Source organism: Microcaecilia unicolor, chromosome 3 (genome assembly GCF_901765095.1).
Source record: "Microcaecilia unicolor chromosome 3, aMicUni1.1, whole genome shotgun sequence".
NCBI classification, from domain to species: Eukaryota; Metazoa; Chordata; class Amphibia; order Gymnophiona; family Siphonopidae; genus Microcaecilia; species Microcaecilia unicolor.
The window spans coordinates 44,536,897-44,558,086 of NC_044033.1; the positions used below are offsets into that span (position 1 = coordinate 44,536,897).

At 48.0% G+C, this 21,190-nt stretch overlaps 1 protein-coding gene across 1 annotated transcript in view; it reads left to right on the forward strand.

Moving 5' to 3' along the window:
* Window positions 1-21,190, forward strand: part of EML6 (EMAP like 6) — a 744,128-nt gene that overhangs the window by 421,657 nt on the left and 301,281 nt on the right. Inside the window, 1 exon segment of the mRNA XM_030195849.1 lies at window positions 1,690-1,831. Coding sequence (XP_030051709.1) covers window positions 1,690-1,831 — 142 coding nt within the window.

Consider the following 21,190-nt stretch of genomic DNA (forward strand, 5'->3'; position numbering starts at 1 on the left):
CGTTTTGGACAAAAAAAATGTCCATAAGCTGCTTTGTGCCACTTTTTGGATGTTTTTTTGTTTTGAAAATGAGCCTCTTAATGTGTTTCAGTTTTTATTTCATTGTTTTAAGGATATGAATTGTTGTGTAATTAACATTTCTCTTCCTTTTGTTTCTTGTATAATTTGATTTTTGGTTGGTTGCCTTCCGTAATTATTTTTATTGTAAACTGCCTTGATATATTTATGATTGTAAGGCAGTATAACAAATTTGGTGAAATAAATAAATGTCAGAAGGTATCTGAATCAGCCCAAAAATCCGAAGATGAACAAAAAATATTTTGCCTGTGCACATTCCTACAGCTTATTCATACAAGTGGATCATGGGACTAGTTGGCAGTAAAATGATAGATTTTTTTCTGAAATGTTCTGGAAGGACAAAAGCCTTTCACTACTCATATACAGTAATGCCCATGCTGCCTCACTCTCCTCTCTCTGCTTTACTTCTAAGGTTGTTGAAGACATCTTATGCACTGCTGCTCTGCAGAACAGTTGAAAAGATGTTCTTGAACTTTATTCAAGCTTTCTGCTAAAACGTCCCCTAGTTTGACATAGTTAAGGTTTTTCTGCATAGCGGTATTGGTTGCTTATCTAAGTCTACCTCCATTGAGGAGATTTACAAGGCAACACTATTATATTCAGTTCACACATGTACATCCCATTACTGCCTGGACATAATTATTTTCCACAATCTCTTTGAGTGGCAGAGCCCAACTTCATCTCTCCTAGGAGCCATTTTTTAATTTGCTGGAAGTTTTGCCTGTTGTTAAAAATAGAAAATATGGTTTTTCCTAATAAAATTATTACTTGTCTGTTGGTGGTTTTGTTTGCATTGTTTTTCTTTTTTGTTGAGGACAGCATTAAACTAGGGAGTCCCCCTTGTGAGATTAAGGTGAGCTATTTCAGCTAAAGTAAATTTTAAGCAAATGACATGTTTTTTAAAGACAGTAATCTAACAGTCATATATACCCATCAACCTTCCCTTAGGATTTGTTGTGTTCCCCAGTCAGAATTATATAATAAGACTATAGAGAATTATGGTGGACTGCAACGTGGAAACTATCATGGTTGAGCAGTGAAAGATGTTTGACTTTATAGAAAACTTTTCTACCTAACCAGTGCACAAATACAGGTTATCATAGGTAAATCAGCCTTGAGGCCATTTGCTTGCTATGCCCAACTGCTCTTCTTCTTCCTTCATGAGTGCATTCAGAATACATGGTCACTGGGCCAACACTTTCTGATGATGATGATTCATGGTCTTGCATTTTAAACATGATTGCGATGCTGGTCTTGAGGAAGAGGAAGAGTGGTGGGGAACCACTACACAGGCTCCCACCATCCCACCCAGCCAATTCAGTACTGTCTCCGATGGAAGAACATGGGGACTCTCACCAGCTGTCCCCAAATTGTGGTGCCCTAGGGCAGCTGCATGGTTCACCTAATAGTAGAACTGTCTATACTTTGGAAGATTCTTTCCATTTGATGTCAAATGTTGTCATGTGGCCCACATTTTTAAATGGTTAACTGCCATCTTCAGAGAACACTTGATATTGATAGGTAACTTCCAGTTGAGAAAGCATATTGTTGCGATATACAAATTGAAGTTGTATTAAATAAGCTGATCTTGCTGAGATATTTTTCTAATAGGGACATATGGAAGGGGAAGTATGGGGACTGGCGACTCATCCTTTGCTACCTGTCTGTGCAACAGTGAGTGATGATAAAACACTTCGGATCTGGGAACTTTCCTCCCATCATCGCATGCTAGCAGTGCGGAAACTCAAAAAGGGTAAGCTTAGTTTTTGTGCTGAAAGAACAGTTATATTACTGTCCTCTAAGCTCACATTGCTGCATTTGCCTTAGTTTCAACATCTGTTTGTTTTCAAGGTATCATTCAAGAGTTGACCTTGAATCTGTAGTCCCCTTTATTTCATCCTGCACTCCCTTATTTTCTGTTCTGTTCACCCACATTCAAGCCTATTCTTCAAATCCCTTCATACTATACCAAGTAGCCTCTCGCCCCACATGAAGGTGAATGTCTTTACACCCCTCAAAATTATTTCCCTTATCTCTTTTCTCTGAATCTCACATCCCCAATACATTTTATCCTATTCCTTCTCTTCGCTGTCTCCTTTCTCCCATAGCGCCCAACTAGTGGTGCACATGTCAAGATTCATTGCCAATTTCCTCACACTGTTCTTCTGCCTCAGTCTGGTCCTGAAAGTAATTAATTTATTCAGAGTACCAGGTACAAACCTTTAAACTCTACAGAAGCTGGCTTCATGAATATGTTTATCTGACAGTCTCTTAAAATGAGTCCTTTTTAGTCCTGATGGCAGCAGCTTGCCTGTAGACATCAAGACATTTAAAAAATTACTTATTTTGAATTTAATGTGTAACATTGAAAGAAATTTAGCATTATAAGGCCGTCTGAATTCTCAGTGCTGTTTCCAGTTCACTTGGCAGCATAATCCAGCCAGTAGGAAAAAACTCTGTCTGCCTGACATTAGCAGCAGTTAAATCAAATATGTAGGACAAAATCTTAATGTGCAGGGACTTAAAACATATCCAAAACTGTTCCCAGTATCATACACAACTCATATGTCTTGAACTATTTTGTAACACGTGTCATTTTAGTAGTATGGATCTTCAGAAATAAGAACACAAATGCTGCAGATTCAACTTATGTTAAGCAGCAGAGTGTAAATTGTCATTGATCCAAAATGATTTTTCAAGAATTTTTTTTTCTGAATAGCATTGCAGTAAAGACTGTTTTTGAAGCTTGAAGTTAAGGGACAAGTATCAGAACCTGCAGAAAGCTGCTGGCTTGTGTAGTGTGGAGGAATGGTAAGCCTCTACACCCCTCATCCTATATAATAATTCTCACCTCCAACGTTCTGTGCTTGGGACCGTGGCTCCCTGGAGGCGGTGGTCTGCTAGGCAGACACGCACTGACGTCAGGACAGCTGATTCCAAGGCAAGGGGAGGAGTAGGGAAACACGCGCAGTGTGTTTCCCTACTCCTCCCCCTGCCTCGGAATCATCTTTCACCCCCTGCGCTACGGCCCCCTCGGCCCACCGAAAACCGCCCCCCGTCGCCATTGTGGACTACCTGTGCAGACGGGGGACCCAAACCCCCGACAGCCGAAGTGCTGTTGTGCCCTTCACGTTATTCATCTTCTCTGCAAGTTTCTCTGCATGCGTCTGACGTCAGACGCACGCAGAGGAACTTCCAGAGAAGATGAACAACGCAAAGGGCACAACAGCACTTCGGCTGTAGGGGGTTTAGGTCCCCTGTCAGCACAGGTAGTCCACAACGGTGCCACCGCGGCGGGGGCGGTTTTCCCCGGCACGGGGGGGGGGGGGGGTCAAGGGGGCCATAGCGCGGGGGGAGGGGGGGAGAAATTGCCTGCCTAGGGCCCGTTTCCTTGCCTTCAGAAACGGGCCTTTTTTACTAGTAGACTATAAGAAGGAGAAGGATTCAACTGGGGCTTATCTGTTAATCCAATCAGGTGCCATGCCCCTAACACTCTAAGGCCCCCCAATACTCAGAAGCAATTGCGAGCGCTACAGGTCAGTAGTGCTGAACTAGCACCTGCATTTGCTCCCTCCCAATGCTCAGAGCTGATGAGCTCATGAAACAATGAGCTTGCTGGCTCCAGGTACAATGAGCATGCAAATGTATGCTAAAGACTGCCTCCCGCATTCATCCCCAATGCTCAGTGAGCAGTGTGCCAAACAAGGTTACTCCTCCTGTGGCATACCCTATGCCAGCTCAGAGTTGGCAATAGGGCTGTGCCGAGCAGGGGAGGAATAAGGAGACCGGTGCTATTTTGAGATTTGGATTTCAATACCTTTCTTTAAACTTTAGTGCATAGATTATAAAAGATGGAGGAAAATTTAATTCTTGAAATGTTTCTGACCAACACCTAAAAATACATCATCTGAAGCTTTTAGGTTTGACGTATATGAAGTTCTTTTTTTTGCGCCGGTACGGCGTACTGGCTCCTTTTTTTCCCAAAGCCGGCTCATCTGCCTGCCCTCAGCTTCCCGATAGCCCTGCTTTCCGTTCCTGCCGCCCTGCGTTTAAATCTTTTGTTTTACCTCAAGTTGCGGCGGCAGTGAAAACAGCAAGCTCGCCTCCAGCCTTCTCTTCCCTCGCAGTGTCCCGCCCTCGCATAAACAGGAAATTGCATCAGAGGAAGGCGGGACACTGTGAGGGAAGGGAAGGCTGGAGGTGTGCCTGATGCTTTCACTGCTGCTGCCAATGCGACTTGAGGTAAAATTAAAGATTTAAACGCCGGGCAGCAGGAACGAAAAGGGGGATGTTCTGGGAGAAGAGGGTGGGCAGGTGAGCAGGGGCTGGTGTTGGAACTGGAACTTGGGGGCTGAAAAGGGAGGCAGGTGGGGGCTGGGATGAGTCACTGGACATGGATGGGAGGGGAGGGCAGTGGAGACTCGATGGACATGGAGGGGAGGACAGGGGAGAAAGGAAAAATTGCTGGACATGGATGGGAGGGCAGGGGAGAGAGGAGAATCACTGGACATGGAGGGGAGGGGAGGGGAGGGCAGGGGAGAGAGGAGAATTGCTGGACATGGAGGAGAGGGCAGGGGAGAGAGAGGAGAATTGCTGGACATGGATGGGAGGGGATGGGAGGGGAGGGCAGGGGAGAGGAGAATTGCTGGACATGGATGGGAGGGGATGATAGGGGCATAGGAGAATTGCTGGATATGGAGGGGGGCAGAGGAGAATCGCTGGACATGGATGGGAGGGGAGGGCAGGGGAGAGAGGAGAGTTGCTGGACATGGATGGAGGGAAGGACAGGAGAAATGCTGGACGGATAGAGGAGAGGGAAGACAGGAAGGAGATACATATGGATGGAGGGGAGAGAGGAGAAGTGCTGGACATGGATGGAGTAGAGGGAAGGGAAGAGAGGAGAAATGTTGGAGGGAAGGAAAGACAGAGGAAGGAGATGCATATGGATGGAGGAGAAGAGAGAGAGGAGAAATGCTGGACGTGGATGGAGGAGAGGGAAGACAGAGGAAGTAGATGCACATGGATGGAGGGGAGGAGGGTGAGGAGAAATGCTGGACATGAATGGAGGGGACGGAAGACAGAGGAGGAGATGCACATGGATTTAGGGGAGAGAGGAGAAATTCTGGACATGGATGGAGGGGAGAGAAGACAGAGGAAGGAGATGCACATGGATGGAGGGGAGGGAAGAAAGAGGAAGGAGATGCATACTGATGGAGATGAGGGAAAGGGAAAAGAGGAGAAAAACTGCACATGGATGGAGAAAATGGGCAAAAGCTGGATCCACTCTATACCTCCTCCAGTCAAGTCCATGGAGGACCCAGCTTTTACCTATGAATGTAGGGCAAGAAATTAAGAAGAAAGGAGGAAAGTAAAGAAATAAATGATAAGCAAACTTACCTCAACATCAGGAAAGGATTCCGCCATAAGAGGTTCTTCCATAGAAATGACATCATCTTCAGGCTGAGAATTGATGACCAACAAGCGGAAGGAAAAAGCAGTCACTTCCAGGCACGGCAAAATATCAAGAGACAAGCCCAAGTCCCAAAAGCAAGCAGGAGTCTCTTGCCTGGTGCCAGGCAGTGTGTGAGAGAAAAGTTTTCAACCCTCCCTAGAATCCATACATCTTCAGCACACATTGAGGGGCATAATCGAACAGGGCGCCCAAGTTTTTCTGAGGGCGTCCTCGCAGGACGTCCTCGGGAAGGGGCGGGGAAACCCGTATTATCAAAACAAGATGGGCGTTCATCTTTCATTTCGATAATACGGTTGGGGACGCCCAAATCTTAACATTTAGGTTGACCTTAGAGATGGTCGTCCCCGGTTTTCAGCGATAATGGAAACAGAGGACGCCCATCTCAGAAATGACCAAATCCAAGCCATTTGGTCATGGGAGGAGCCTGCATTCGTAGTGCACTGGTCCCCCTGACATGCCAGGACACCAACTGGGCACCCTAGGGAGCACTGCCGTGGACTTCATAAATTGCTCCCAGGTGCATAGCTCCCTTACCTTGTGTGCTGAGCCCCCCAAAACCCACTAACCACAACTGTACAACACTACCATAGCCCTAAGGGGGTGAAGGAGGGCACCTAGATGTGGGTACAGTGGGTTTGTGGTGGGTTTTGAAGGGCTCACATTTACCACCACAAGTGTAACAGGTAGTGGGGGATGGGCCTGGGTCCTCCTGCCTGAAGTGCACTCCACCCACTAAAACTGCTCCAGGGACCTGCATACTGCTGTCATGGAGCTGGGTATGACATTTGAGGCTGGAAAAAAATATTTTTAAAGGTTTTTTTTTTTTAGGGTGGGAGGGGGTTAGTGACAACTGGGAGAGTAAGGGGAGGTCATCCCCGATTCCCTCCAGTGGCCATCTGGTCAGTTCAGGCACCTTTTTGAGGTTTTGCCGCAAGAAAAAATGGACCAAGTAAAGTCGGCCAAATGCTCGTCAGGGACGCCCTTCTTTTTTCCATTATCAGCCGAGGACGCCCATGTGTTAAGCATGCCCCAGTCCCACCTTCGCTATGCTTCCGACACGCCCCCGGGAACTTTGGTCATCCCCGCGACGGAAAGCAGTTGAGGACGCCCAAAATCGGCTTTCGATTATGCCGATTTGGGCGACCCTGGGAGAAGGACGCCCATCTCCCGATTTGTGTTGAAAGACGAGCGCCCTTCTCTTTCGAAAAAAAGCCTGATTGCTTCACAGACCTGAGGTTTGGTCTGTCCAAACTTCAGGCTGGCACTCATATTCTGGGATTCCACAGGGGTACCTTGCAATCCACTCCAAACTACTTGATTCACCAAGTCCACATAAACTCCCAGACTAACGAAGCAATCTGATCCCAAACATAAGAGCTGTTGCAGTCCTTGGTCAATAGAAAAGCGGTGGGCAAAAGTCTTCATACCGGAGGTCAAGAGTAAACTGCAAATCCCCATGAGAGGCTTGGCACCTTGCCCAGGTACCTGCACAAAAGTGGAAGGACACTGGACGGGTGGGTTCTACATAGACTTCACAAGGGGCTGGGGAAGTGGTTCATTGATCAAGGGGATGCCATTGAGTAACAATATAGGCCTGAAGTGGCTGGGTATCATCCAGATGGACTGTGACTGTCAAATCTTCATCCTCCTGGTGAATGCCTGCTAACATGCCAGGAAGTGACATGTCAGGATTGGAAAGAGCAGAAGAGGGCTCCTGAGGTGTGTCCAGGACAGCATGCAGCTGATTACATGCAGCTGGTGAGCCTTTCCAAACAATCTCCAAATTATCAGCATTAAGAAAAGTGTCAGCCTTCAGATCTGTTTGCACTCTTATTACTTTACTATGCTCCTGGCCCTGTCGGAGCAGTTTCACACCATATCTCCAAAATGTGTGGGTTGCTGAACACTGGAAATTTATTTGAATGGAAAGGCCCCTAAGCTGTATGAAGCGGGAACCTCCAACGCTGCACATGCACTTAACTCTCCCATAAAGAATTGGGCGGTTAACTTGTGAACAAACCACGTCTTGAACATAATCCAAAATAGGCTGCAACCTCTGCAAGAGGTCCTTATCAATTAAAAGTTCCTCACCTAGACTTATGGAGATGATGGCAGGGTGTTTGCCCATCACCTTCCCAAGTGGTAAAAGAAGCCAAGCCTGACCCATTGTCTCAATGCTCTTATCCAAGGAAACAACAGGGCAAGTGGTCCACAAGATCCAAAAAAGCAGAATGAAAGGAGCAGACCACACAGGAAAAGGTCCTTTGAGAAATATTTTATTCATGTGAGGACTGTAAAAAAAAAAAAAAGTTGGCATTGGCTGTGTTTTGCACACATAAGGGCTGTGTCAGGTGCTAAGGTAACTGACAACAAATAAAATAAAACATATTATTTAACATTGATGAGTAGTATTAAATAAGTAATCATTAATATAAATAATAATAACATAAATACCAATTCTAAAATACTATAACATGTAAAGCCAAATAAATGAATATAAAATTGATAAATGAATGCACACTAAAGCTATGTATATGTATATGTGGATCCTCTTAAAAAATAAAAACAAAAAGAAAGAAAATGTAAAACAAGGGGACATACCCAAGCGGTGTTTACAAGCCACTTAACTGCCTTGGTAAAAAGCTAAAAAAAAGGAGAAAGCACCATATAAAATATGCTATGAATTCTCAGTCACAACAGCCAAGAGGTGGCAGTCTCACAGCAAAAAGAAGAAAAGAGCTCTTACCAGTCTGTGCCAAAAGATGGCAACCTCATAAATATTTCAGTAATGCAACTAACAGCATAATGGTGTGAACAAAGGAAAACGCCCCTGAAGAGGATTCAGGTCATAGGTCATGTGACCTCAATCATAATAATACAAATTCATACCATGTAAAAAGCCATACCAAATAAAAACAAAATCACTAAAAGACAGAGTTAAAAGTACTTAATAATCAATAAATTAAGCTTTTAAAAAAATGGAAATGAAGCTGAGGCTTGTTGTTCTATATGCATTCCAGTGACAATACTAGTGGAGGTGAAAGTGAGGCTTGGTATCCTATGACATCATAAGTAGAAATGAAAGTGAGGCTTGGTATTCTGTATGCATTCCAATGACATCATTAGTGGAAATGAAATAGAAGCTTGATGTTCATTGTGCATTCCAGTGACATCATTAGTGGAAATGAAAGTGAGGCTTGGTATTCTATATGCATTCCAATAACATCACTATTGCTTCTCATCATAGCAAATCAGAACAACTTAAGCAGTCATATTCAAACCAATAAAAGGTTATGAAAGTGGATGCCATCATAGAAGTTGGTAATCCATCTCAAAAACAAATAAAATTTGCATATTATGTCGAACATTGAAAATCAACATTGAAAATGAAGCTTGGTGACTTCTGTGTGTGTCAGTGATATCACTATCACTGTGTGCTAATTGATATCACTTTAATTAATAGAACAGCAAAACCAGACAGATTCATATAATTACAAAAGCAGCTAAATCCAATAAATAATGGAAAAACATAAAAAATGGCACCATAAGTGTACAAGTGTAGAATGCCACTTTAAAAATAAAATGAATATACAAAATATGCAGAATGCCATTAAAAAATAGAAACAGCACTAAAAACAAGTCTTCCTTCTGTCTCTGAGTGTCAGTGGCATTACTGATATACTAAACCTTATCGAGAACAGCATCAAACAAATATTGATGCCCTAATGACTAAAATAAATAATTAAAAACCATAAAAAAACAGAACAATAAGAAAATGAAATAGTGCCAGAAGATGTAGCATATACCAAGTGTATGGTGTATAATTGTAAATATACAGTTATATCCAGTGGTGTGCTGGTATACAGTTATATCCAGTGGTGTGCTAGTAAATTTTTAACAGGCTCTCTCCCTGGTCCACCTCTGCGCCCCCCCCCCCCCCCCGTCCACCTCTGCACACCCCCCGACTGGGTTGACGTCCACGGCAGCCCCTCAAACCAGAAGAAAATCTCGCAGGAGGTCCCGCATGCGGGCACGCCCATCGCGCATGCGCGTCCGTCTTCCCGCCCGTGCGCTCCCGCTCAGTTTTTTTGAATTCCACGCTGGAGAGAGACGCGTTTTCGTCCCTCTCCGTGTCAGCCCCAGAAAACCGTTTTGCGGCCTAGCCCGTGATTTCTTTTAATTCTACGCGCGTTCGCGTGCCCCTTTTTTCCTTAAAAAAATTCCCTTTCGTCGAGTTTTTCTCTTTTGTTTCGCTTCGTGCGTACGATTTCTTTATTTTCGTAGTGTTACTTTTTACCGCCACCATCGACGGTTTTGACCTCGCCGACGCGATTTTTACGTCAATGTCCTCGATGGTCCCGAGCGGATTCTAGAAGTGTGGTCAGTGCGGCCAGCAGATCTCGCAGACCGATCCTCACGCTTGGTGTCTCCAGTGCCTTGGTCTGGAGCATAATTCCAAGGCGTGCACCTTGTGTCTTGGCTTGAAAAAGCGGACGCAGGTGGCAAGGCAAGTTGTTCGGGACCGTCTTTTTGGAACTTGCGCCGGCCTGTCGGCGGCATCGGTGTCAACGGCTGGGACTTCGGTATCGGTACCGATGTCGACGTCTTCGGCGCCGACTATGGCACCGACCCCAGGAGTACAGGTTCCCTTGGCCCGACGACCTACCAGCGACAGCGGCGGTGAGCGACCGAGTGGGCAGTCCGCCTCGGCTGCTCCCGCTGCCCAGGGCCATCGGGACCGAACCCTGTCGGATCCGACCCCCAGAGGGAGTGGAGACTCCACCTCCTCCTCGTCCATGCCGCAGAGCGCCGATGACGGGCAACAAAGATAGTTGCGAAGAAGCACCGTCATCGGTTGCCCACGGCGCATGGCACGGGCAGCTCAGGGATGTCGAGGGACGATTCGATCCCTATGAAGCGCCCATGCCGAGAGGAGCGCTCCCCCTCTATTGAAGAGGTGTCAATGCGCAGGTCGTCGGGTACCCCGGTACTGTCTCCTGGACCCGGGCAGCTTCAAGCACCGATGCCTGCACCGGCCCCACAGCCTCTCCCGACAGCGGGCCTAGACGAGTGCCTCTGAGCCATCCTCCCAGGTATCCTGGAGGGGCTGATGCGCCAGGCCTTGCCGGCACCGGGTGTGCTTGCGCCTGCGGTGCCGTTGATGGAAACGCCGGCTGGCTCTGGCCCCATGATGCAGTTGTCGACACCGGTACCGCTTGTGGCGCTGGTCTCGACTGCCACTCAGGTGGAATCCCCGTCGATGTCGATGGAGGGAGTTTCATCCCCGCCGGCGCGGGAGTCCACCTCTCGGTACCATCATCGAGGATGTGGTTCCTCGGGGTCGAGACGGGCCCGGTTGCAGTCTGAGCTCAGAGAGCTCATGTCCGACACCGAGGAGGAGGCCTCGTGGGGAGAGGAGAAGGATCCCAGATATTTCTCCTCCAAGGAGTCTGCGGGTCTTCCCTCCGACCCCACGCCTTCACCGGAGAGGAAGCTTTCGCCCCCAGAGAGCCTCTCCTTTGCCTCTGTTGTCCGGGACATGTCTATTAGCATTCCCTTCCCAGTGGTCACCATGGATGAGCCGAGGGCTGAGATGCTCGAAGTCCTCAACTATCCATCACCACCTAGAGCAGTGATGGCGAACCTTTCAGAGACCGAGTGCCCAAACAGCAACCCAAAATCTAATTACTCATCGCGAAGTGCCGGTACTCATTATGGGCGGAGTCACCACATATGACTCCACCCCATGATAGCCACACCCCCTTACACCAGCCTTGGCGCATATAAACAAACATCATTGAAAATATTATACTAGTATAGGAGAAAAAAATAACATGATTTTCTTTCATTATAAATCATTTCTGTAAGTTATTACAGCTCCAGTATACCCAGTGCAAAATAAGACAGCAGATGTAAATTCTCAAATTGGACATATTCCAAACACTAAAATGAAAATAAAATGATTTTTTCTACCTTTGTTGTCTGGTGATTTTGTTTTTCTATCCCTATTGGTCCTAGTCGCTGATTCTGCTGCTATCTGTTTCCAGGGCTTCCTTTCCATTTATTTCTTTACTTTCCTCCTTTCTTCTTCATTTCTTGCCCTCCATCCATGTCCAGCAACCCTCCTCTCCCCTCCAGCCACAAATGTCCAGCCACCCCTCCAGCCGCCCATGTCCAGCCACCCTCCCCTCCAGCCACCCATGTCCAGCCACCCTCCCCTCCAGCCACCCTCCTCTCCCCCTGCCCTCCCCTCCAGCCACCCTCCTCTCCCCCCTGCCCTCCCAGCGGCAGGCCTCCCTCCCACCCAGCACCAGGCCACCCAGCATCAAGCCTCCCTCCCTCCCACCCAGCACCAGGCCATGCACCCACCCAGCACTCCCACCCAAGCACCAAGCCTCGCACCCAGGCCTCTCTCCCTCTCAGCACTCCCACCCAAGCACCAGGACACCCACCCAAGCACCAGGCAGGCCTCTCTCCCACCCACCCAAGCACCACGCAGGCCTCTCTCCCTCCCACCCACCCATTCAAGCACCACGCAGGCCTCTCTCTCTCCCACCCAAGCACCAGGCTATGCACTCACCCAGCACTCCCACCCAAGCACCAGCACTCCCACCCAAGCCTCCCTCCCTCCCACCCAGCACCAGGCCACCCACCCAGCACCAGGCCTGCCTCCCTCTCACCCAAGCACCAGGCCATGCACTCACCCAGCACTCCCACCCAAGCACCAGGCCACCCAAGCACCCAAGCCTCCCTCCCTCCCACCCAAGCACCAGGCCTCCCACCCTCCCAAGCAGCAGCAGCAAGCAAGCAAGCAGGCAGGCAGGCAGGCCTCCCACCCACCAGGCAGGCCACCCACCCTCCCACCCAAGCACCAGGCCTCGCTCCCTCCCTCCCACCCAGCGTGCACCAGGGCACCCACCTGGCGTCAAGCATTCCTCCCTCCCTCCCACCGGGCACCAGCCCGCCATCCCTCCCTTCCTCCGAACCCCAAGAAATTTAAAAGTCTTCCCTTGTCCGAGTAGGCAGCGTCAGCATCAGCAGTAGCAGCGAAAAGCGTGCTGCTGGTTTGGCGCGTCTTCAGCCTTTCGTCTCTCAAGCTCTCTGGTCCCGCCCTAACAGGAAATGAGGGCGGGACCAGAGAGTTTGAGAGACGGAAAGGCTGAAGACGCGACGAACCAGCAGCACGCTTTTCGCTGCTACTGCTGATGCCGAAGCCGCCTACTCGAACAAGGGAAGACTTTTAAATTTCTTCGGGTTCGGAGGGAGAGATGGAGGCCGGGCGGGCTGGTGCTGGGTGGGAGGGAGGGAGGAATGCTTGACGCCGGGTGGGTGGGAGGGCTAAGTTTCGGGTGAGGCGACCGGCGCGCGTGCCAACAGAGAGGGCTCCGCGTGCCCTCTCTGGCACGCGTGCCATAGGTTCGCCATCACTGACCTAGAGAGTCTTCCACTGTACCGTTGCACAATGTCCTCAGGGAGACACTGCTTCGGAACTGGTTGAAGCCCTTATCTAATCCCACCATCCCTAAGAAAGCGGAGTCCCAATACAGAGTTCACACAGACCCGGAGTTGATGCGGCCTCAGCTGCCACATGACTCAGCGGTCGTGGACTCTGCTCTCAAAAGGGCAAGGAGTTCGAGGGATACCGCCTCAGCGCCCCCGGGGCGGGAGTCTCACACTCTGGACTCGTTTGGGAGGAAGGCCTACCATTATTCCATGCTCGTGACCAGAATCCAGTCATACCAGCTGTACAGGAGCATCCACATGCGGAACAATGTGCGGCAACTGGCGGACCTGGTTGACAAGCTCCCACCGGAGCAGTCCAGGCCCTTTCAGGAGGTGGTCAGGCAGCTGAAGGCGTGCAGAAAATTCCTGTCCAGGGGTATTTATGATACCTGTGATGTGGCATCCAGAGCCGCGGCCCAGGGTATAGTGATGCGCAGACTCTCATGGCTGCGTGCCTCTGACCTGGATAACCGGACTCAGCAACGGCTGGCGGATGTCCCTTGCCAGGGAGATAACATTTTTGGCGAGAAGGTCGAGCAATTGGTGGACCAACTGCACCAGCAGGAAACTGCTCTCAACAAGCTCTCCCACCGGGCGCCTTCAGCATCCACCTCCATAGGTGGACGTTTTTCCCGGGCCCGGCAGGTTGCACCCTACGCTTACAGCAAGCGTAGATACAACCAGCCGGCTCGAAGGTCTCCTTAGGCACAGGGACAGTCCCAGCGCGCTCGTTCCCATCAACAGCGTGCGCCTAAGCAGCCCTCTGCAGCTCCACAGCAAAAGCAGGGGACGGGCTTTTGACTGGATCCATGGGAACATAGCCGCCATCAAAGTAGCCCTGCCGGACGGCCTGCCGGTCGGGGGGAGGTTGGCAGCTTTTCACCAAAGGTGGCTTTTCATAACCTCCGACCAGTGGGTTCTCCAATAAAGCAGATACACCCTGAATTTGATCTCCACCCCACCAAATTGCCCACCGGGAGCTCAATCCTTCAGCTCCCACCACAGGCAGGTACTTGCAGCGCCAATGCGGTCGAGCCCGTGCCACCCGGGCAGGAAGGGCAGGGATTCTATTCCAGGTACTTCCTTGTGGAAAAGAAAACAGGGGGGATGCGCCCCATCCTAGACCTGAGAGGCCTGAACAAATATCTGGTACAAGAAAAGTTCAGGATGCTTTCCTTGGGCACCCGTCTCCCCGTGATTCAGAAGGACGATTGGCTAAGTTCCCTGGATTTAAAGGATGCTTATACTTACAACCCAGTACTGCCAGCTCACAGACAGTATCTGCAATTTCGTCTGAAGACACGTCACTTCCAGTATTGTGTGCTGCCCTTTGGGCTCGCCTCTGCACCACGGGTATTCACGAAGTGTCTCATGGTGGTTGCGGCGTACCTTCGCAAGCTGGGGGTGCACGTGTTCCCGTATCTCGACGATTGGCTGGTGAAGAGCACCTCAGAGGCGGACGCTCTTTGGTCCATGCAGTGCACTATTCAACTACTGGAGCTGCTGGGGTTTGTAACAAATTACCTGAAGTCCCATCTCCAGCCAGTCCAGTCTCTCGAATTCATAGGAGCTCTGCTGAATGCACAGACGGCTCAGGCCTACCTTCCCGAGGCGAGGGCTCAGAACCTTCTGTCCCTCACCTCCCAGGCCAGAACGTCCCAGCAGATCACAGCTCGGCAGATGTTGAGACTCCTGGGCCATATGGCCTCTACAGTCCATGTGACTCCCATGGCTCATCTTCACATGAGGCCGGTTCAATGGACCCTAGCTTCCCAGTGGTGCCAAGCCACGGAGAACCTAGAAGATGCTATCCGCCTGCCCACCAGTTGTCTCAATTCGCTGCGCTGGTGGACGATTCGGACCAATTTGACCTTGGGATGCCCGTTCCAAATTCCTCAGCCGCAAAAAGTGCTGACGACGGATGCATCTCTCCTAGGGTGGGGAGCTCATGTCGATGGGCTCCACACCCAAGGGGTGTGGTCCCTCCAGGAAGCAGGTCTTCAGATCAATCTCCTTGAGCTCCGAGCGGTCTGGAACGCGTTGAAGGCTTTCAGAGATCGGCTGTCCTTCCAAATTGTCCAAATTCGGACAGACAATCAGGTTGCAATGTACTACATCAACAAGCAGGGGGGCACCGGATCTCGCCCCCTGTGTCAGGAAGCCATCAGGATGTGGCGCTGGGCAGGCCAGCACGGCATGCTTCTCCAAGCCACGTACCTGGCAGGCGTAAACAACAGTCTGGCCGACTGCCAAAGGTGGTGTCGGAGTTCCATCTTAACCAGTCAATTGTCTTGCCAACATTCTTTCCCAGGCCTCATACCCGCCCTGCTGAATGTCAGTTGCACACATTGGACTGCAAGAGAGCATTGGCTTTCTACCTGGAGCGGACACAGCCCCACAGTCCGCCCAATTGTTTGTTTCTTTCGACCCCGATAGGAAGGGGGTCACTGTCGGGAAATGCACCATTTCCAATTGGCTAGCAGATTGCATTTCCTTCACTTACGCCCAGGCTGGGCTGACTCTTGAGGGTCATGTCACGGCTCATAGTGTTCGAGCCATGACTGCGTCAGTGGCCCACTTGAAGTCAGCCACTATTGAAGAGGTTTGCAAGGCTGCGACATGGTCATCTGTCCACACATTCACATCACATTACTGCCTCCAGCAGGATACCCGACGCAACAGTCGGTTTGGGCAGTCGGTGCTGCAGAATGTTTGGGGTTTGAATCCAACTCCACCCTCCTGGACCCAGTTTTATTCTGTTCAGGCTGCACTCCCAGTTAGTTGTTCTTCGTAGGTCAATTTCTGTTATGTCCTCGCCATTGCGAGGCCCAATTGACCCTGTTTGTTGTTTTGAGTGAGCCTGGGAGCTAGGGATACCCCAGTCGTGAGAACAAGCAGCCTGCTTGTCATCGGAGAAAGCGAATGATACATACCTGTAGCAGGTGTTCTCCGAGGACAGCAGGCTGATTGTTCTCACCTACCCTCCCTCCTCCCCTTTGGAGATGCGTTTTTTCCTCATTTCTTTGCTTGTCATTTAACTGAGCGGGAGCGGTCGTGCATGGGCGGGAAGACAGCCGCGCATGCACGGTGGGTGTGCCCGCATGCGGGACCTCCCGCAAGATTTTCTTCTGGTTTGAGGGGCTGCCATGGACGTCAACCCAGTCGTGAGAACAATCAGCCTGCTGTCCTCGGAGAACACCTGCTACAGGTATGTATCATTCGCTTACTTTACACACAGAGCAGTTTCCACATCTGTAATGTCCTTTGGGTAAGTTCCTCTCTTATGTAGATACTTGCAAAGTTGACAGCACTAACATATCTTAAAGATTCTTCTTCCTCTTGTATGCAATCCTCAGTCCTTTGTGTGAGAAAGGAGCCAAACTCTGAGCTTCTGAGAAACATTCATTAATGCATGAATCAGGATGACCTCTTTCTTTGAATCACTTTTTCATATCATACTATCTGAAAGTAATTTACTATATGGTAAATGTCTTTTCAATGATGTACTGTGGCAGCTATCATAACTGAGATATTTATTTATGTCAGTAGGTTTAGAAACATAGAAACATGACGGCAGATAAAGGCCAAATGGCCCATCCAGTCTGCCCATCCTCCGTAACCACTAGCTCTTCCTTTTCCTAAGGGATCCCACTTGCTTATCCCACGCTTTCTTAAATTCTGACACAGTCCTCGTCTCCACGATCTCTACCAGAGGCCATTCCATGCTTTCACTATCCTTTCCATGAACGATTACTTTCATAGATTCCTTCTAAGCCTATTTCCTCTTAACTTCAATGTATGCCCCTTCATTCCAGAGTTTTCCTTCATTTGAAAAATGTACATTATTGCCCCTGAGATATTTAAATGTCTCTATCATATCTCCTCTCTCCCTCCTCTCTTCCATCGTATACATATTGAGGTTCATAAGCCCCTGTTACGTCCAAGACCGTTTACCAGTTTTGTAGCCACCCTCTAGACCGACTCCATCCTGTTTATATCCTTCTGTAGGTGCGGCCTCCAGAATTGCACACAGTACTCTATATGGGGCATCACCAGAGACTTATACAATGGCACTATCACCTCTTTGCTCCTGATGGTCATCCCTCTCCTTATGCACCCAAGCAGCCTTCTGGCTATGACTGTCACGCTTTCTACCTGTTTGGAAACTTTAAGGTCATCAGACACAGTCACCCCCAAATCCCGCTCTTCCTTTGTACACAGATGCACTTTATATGGTATATATCTGTCCCAAACCTATTGAATTTTATGTTAATCTTAAGATCAAGGAAAGGCACACTGGATTTATCACAGCATATCTGAAATTTAAGATGCTCATCTAATTCATTCAACCATTCGTAAAGTGCAACCCCTCCACCAATTCTATCAGCCCTATCACTGTGATATAATTTGTATCCTTGTATGACAGTGTCCCACTGGATAGCCTCCTTCCACCAGGTCTCAGAAATACCTATTATATCTATTTTTTCATTTAGTACAATATATTCTAACTCTCCCATTTTATTTCTTAGGCTTCTGGCATTTGCATTATAGACATTTCAGACTATGTTTGTTGTTTGTATTTACATCTTGCTCAGCATTTGATAGTGATAATGTGCAATCTTGAAAATCTGTCTGCTTTTTATTTAAAGACGTATTTATAGGCTATGGTCTCTATTGCAACCTCGCTATTGGGATGCCCTATCTTCCCTATTTTGGTGATATGTTTGAACGATACCTTGTCTGAACCATGTGCTTTTGAGCGACTGTTGGCCTTCCCCCTGTTTCTAGTTTAAAAGCTGCTCTATCCTTTTTAAATGCCGATGCCAGCAGGCTGGTCCCACCCTGAATAAGGTGGAGCCCATCCTTTCGGAATAGGTTCCCCCTTCCCAGAATGTTGCCCAGTTCCTAACAAATCTAAAACCCTCCTTTCTGCACCATCGCTGGTACAATTGGCCATTAAAACAAAATAAGTTCTTTGTCTGTGCAATAGTTGCAAGTTCAACAATAAATTCAGTGGGTACTCACAAAAAGAAATCTCTATATTCAATAGTTTTTCTAACTGTTTTAATGGCTTCTTACTGGGGTATGTTGGTATACAGTGATACCACATCCAGAGTGATCAAAATCATATCCTTAGCGCTTGTTATGGTATTTAGAGTATTGATCATGTTGGTTGAACCCCTCACATATGAAGGTATTTGTTCCACAAATGATCTGGGGAATTTGTAACAACTGATAAAGGTTCTAATACTGATCCAATGGCAGAAATAATTGGCCTACCAGGAGGGGACAGTAAAGATTTATGGATTTTGAGGAGGATATATATAGTTGGAGGTACAGGGTCCTTCAAATTCCTTTTCAGTGAGATACTGACTGTCTTTACCAGTTAGTGCACTAGTCTCTTTCTGAATGGAGTGTGTAGGGTCACCTTTAAGTTTTTGGTAAAATGATGTGTCACTCAGTTGTCTTAAAATTTATGCTACATATTTATCTTTATCCATCACCACTATGACACCCCCCTCTTTTATCTGCAGGTTTGATCTCTATATTATCATCATTATGTAATGTCTCAATAGCTCTCCATTCATTCTTGTACATATTGAAGTACATTTTCTTACCAGCTTCATGTTCAGGTTTAGAGATCTCTTTCAATACTACAGTTTTATAGGCATCAATAAGAGGGTGTGTGTTACCAGGTTGTACCCCTCTACACCTCTTCCCTGGGCTCCCTGATCTCATCTCATGGTTTCCAGTATCATCTCTATGCTGATGACACCCAGCTGTATCTCTCCACACCAGACATCACCGCGGAGACCCAGGCAAAGGTTTCAGCCTGCTTATCCGACATTGCTGCCTGGATGTCCAACCGCCACCTGAAACTGAACATGTCCAAGACTGAGCTCATCGTCTTTCCACCAAAACCCACTTCTCCTCTTCCTCCACTTTCTATCTCAGTTGATAACACCCTCATCCTCCCCGTCTCATCTGCCCGCAACCTCGGAGTCATCTTTGACGCCTCCCTCTCCTTCTCTGCGCAATACCATTTCAAACTGAACCCGTTGGTACGAGGCTATGGTGCTATTTCATTTTACTCAGAGACAAGATTTTATGAGCTCCATTGTCTGTCAGTATATTTTGTGCAACTACTGATCGACCCCTGATGAAGGCTTTTTTAAAAGCCGAAACACGGACCGTGTAGGGTCCCTAATAAAGATTTCCTGGAGCATCTCACCCCCTGTCTCGGATTGATCTCTTGAAGTTGTGTTTTTCCACTTTTTTCTTCTTTTTTGTTGTACTTTTTGTGGAAACTTCGAACCCCTTTTGTGCCTGCGCTTCTTCCTCTAACATCAGCAAAATTTGCCCTTTCCTCTCTGAACACACCACCCGTACTCTCGTCCACGCTCTCATTACCTCTCGCCTTGACTACTGCAACTTACTCCTCACCGGCCTCCCACTTAGCCACCTATCCCCCCTTCAATCTGTTCAGAACTCTGCTGCACGTCTTATATTCCGCCAGAACCGATATATTCATATCACCCCTCTCCTCAGGTCACTTCACTGGCTTCCAATCAGATACCACATTCAGTTCAAGCTTCTCCTTCTTAGCTACAAATGCACTCAGTCTGCTGCCCCTCACTACCTCTCTACCCTCATCTCCCCTTACGTTCCCGCCCGAAACCTCCATTCACAGGACAAATCCCTCCTCTCATTACCCTTCTCCACCACCGCCAACTCCAGGCTCCGCTCATTCTGCCTCACCTCACCCTATGCTTGGAACAGCCTTCCCGAGCCCTTACGCCAAGCCCCCTCCCTGTCCATCTTCAAGTCTTTGCTTAAAGCCCACCGCTTCAATGCTGCGTTCGGCACCTAACTCTTACCTTTCAGGAAATCCAGACTGCCCCAATTTGACTGCCCCTATCAGACTGACTGTTCAAGTGTCCTTTAGATTGTAAGCTCTTTGAGCAGGAACTGTCCTTCTATGTTAAATTGTACAGCACTGCGTAACCCTAGTAGCGCTTTAGAAATGTTAAGTAGTAGTAGTACCCATTCTTTACAATAGACAAATCATTAGAACAAGCTGCTTCTTTAGAAAAATAGTCCAGTATTCTCAATTTCCTGATGAATTTTAAAAGATCAATTCTTACATTAAAGGCATTATATTCTGGTGTTGGTATGAAAGAGAGTCCCTTGTTTAACACCTTTTCCTCAGTATCTGTGAGCTGTCATTTAGATAAATTTATATACTATGACAGCTGTCAGAGTACATCATTGAAAAGACATTAACCATATAGTAAATTTTTTATGTCTCAAAAGGTTGTCATTTGGTACCTATCGTCTATAGAATTACCCATAAATTGGGCTGAGTGAATGAGGGCTAGTGTAAGAGAGCTCCATATAAAGGCCCCTGTTTACTAGTAAAGTTAATTAATATTTTTTAGAGTTGTTGCCAATCCTTAAATGCAACAGCAAAAGGAGTAAACAAACCTGAACAGCAGTGGTGAGAAACAAAAGGTTATATTGCCAAAAAGCCCAAAATAGCTTAACAAGAAAAAAAACTGATAGGAGGCATCATAAAGCAAATCAAACAGGCTATCAGACTTATTTTCGAAAGACACAAATCGCAAGATGGGCGTCCTTCTCACAGGGTCGCCCAAATCGATATAATGGAAAGCCGATTTTGGGCATCTCCAACTGCTTTCCATCGCGGGGATGACCAAAGTTCCTGGGGGCGTGTGTCGGAGGCGTAGTGAAGGCGAGAGTTGGATGTGCCTAACAGATGGGCGTCCTCGATCCATAATGGAAAAAAGGGCGTCCCTGACGAACACTTGGACGACTTTACTTGGTCCTTTTTTTTCTTACGACCAAGCCACAAAAAGATGCCCAAACTGACCAGATGACCACTGGAGAGAATCGGGGATGACCTCCCCTTACTCTCCCAGTGGTCACTAACCCCCTCCCACCCTCAAAAAAATTTTTGTAAATATTTTTTTGCCAGCCTCTATGCCAGCCTCAAATATCATACCCAGCTGCATGACAGCAGTATGCAGGTCCCTAGAGCAGTTTTAGTGGGTGCAGTGCACTTTAGGCAGGCGGACCCAGGCCCATCCCCCTTTACCTGTTACACTTGTGGTGGTA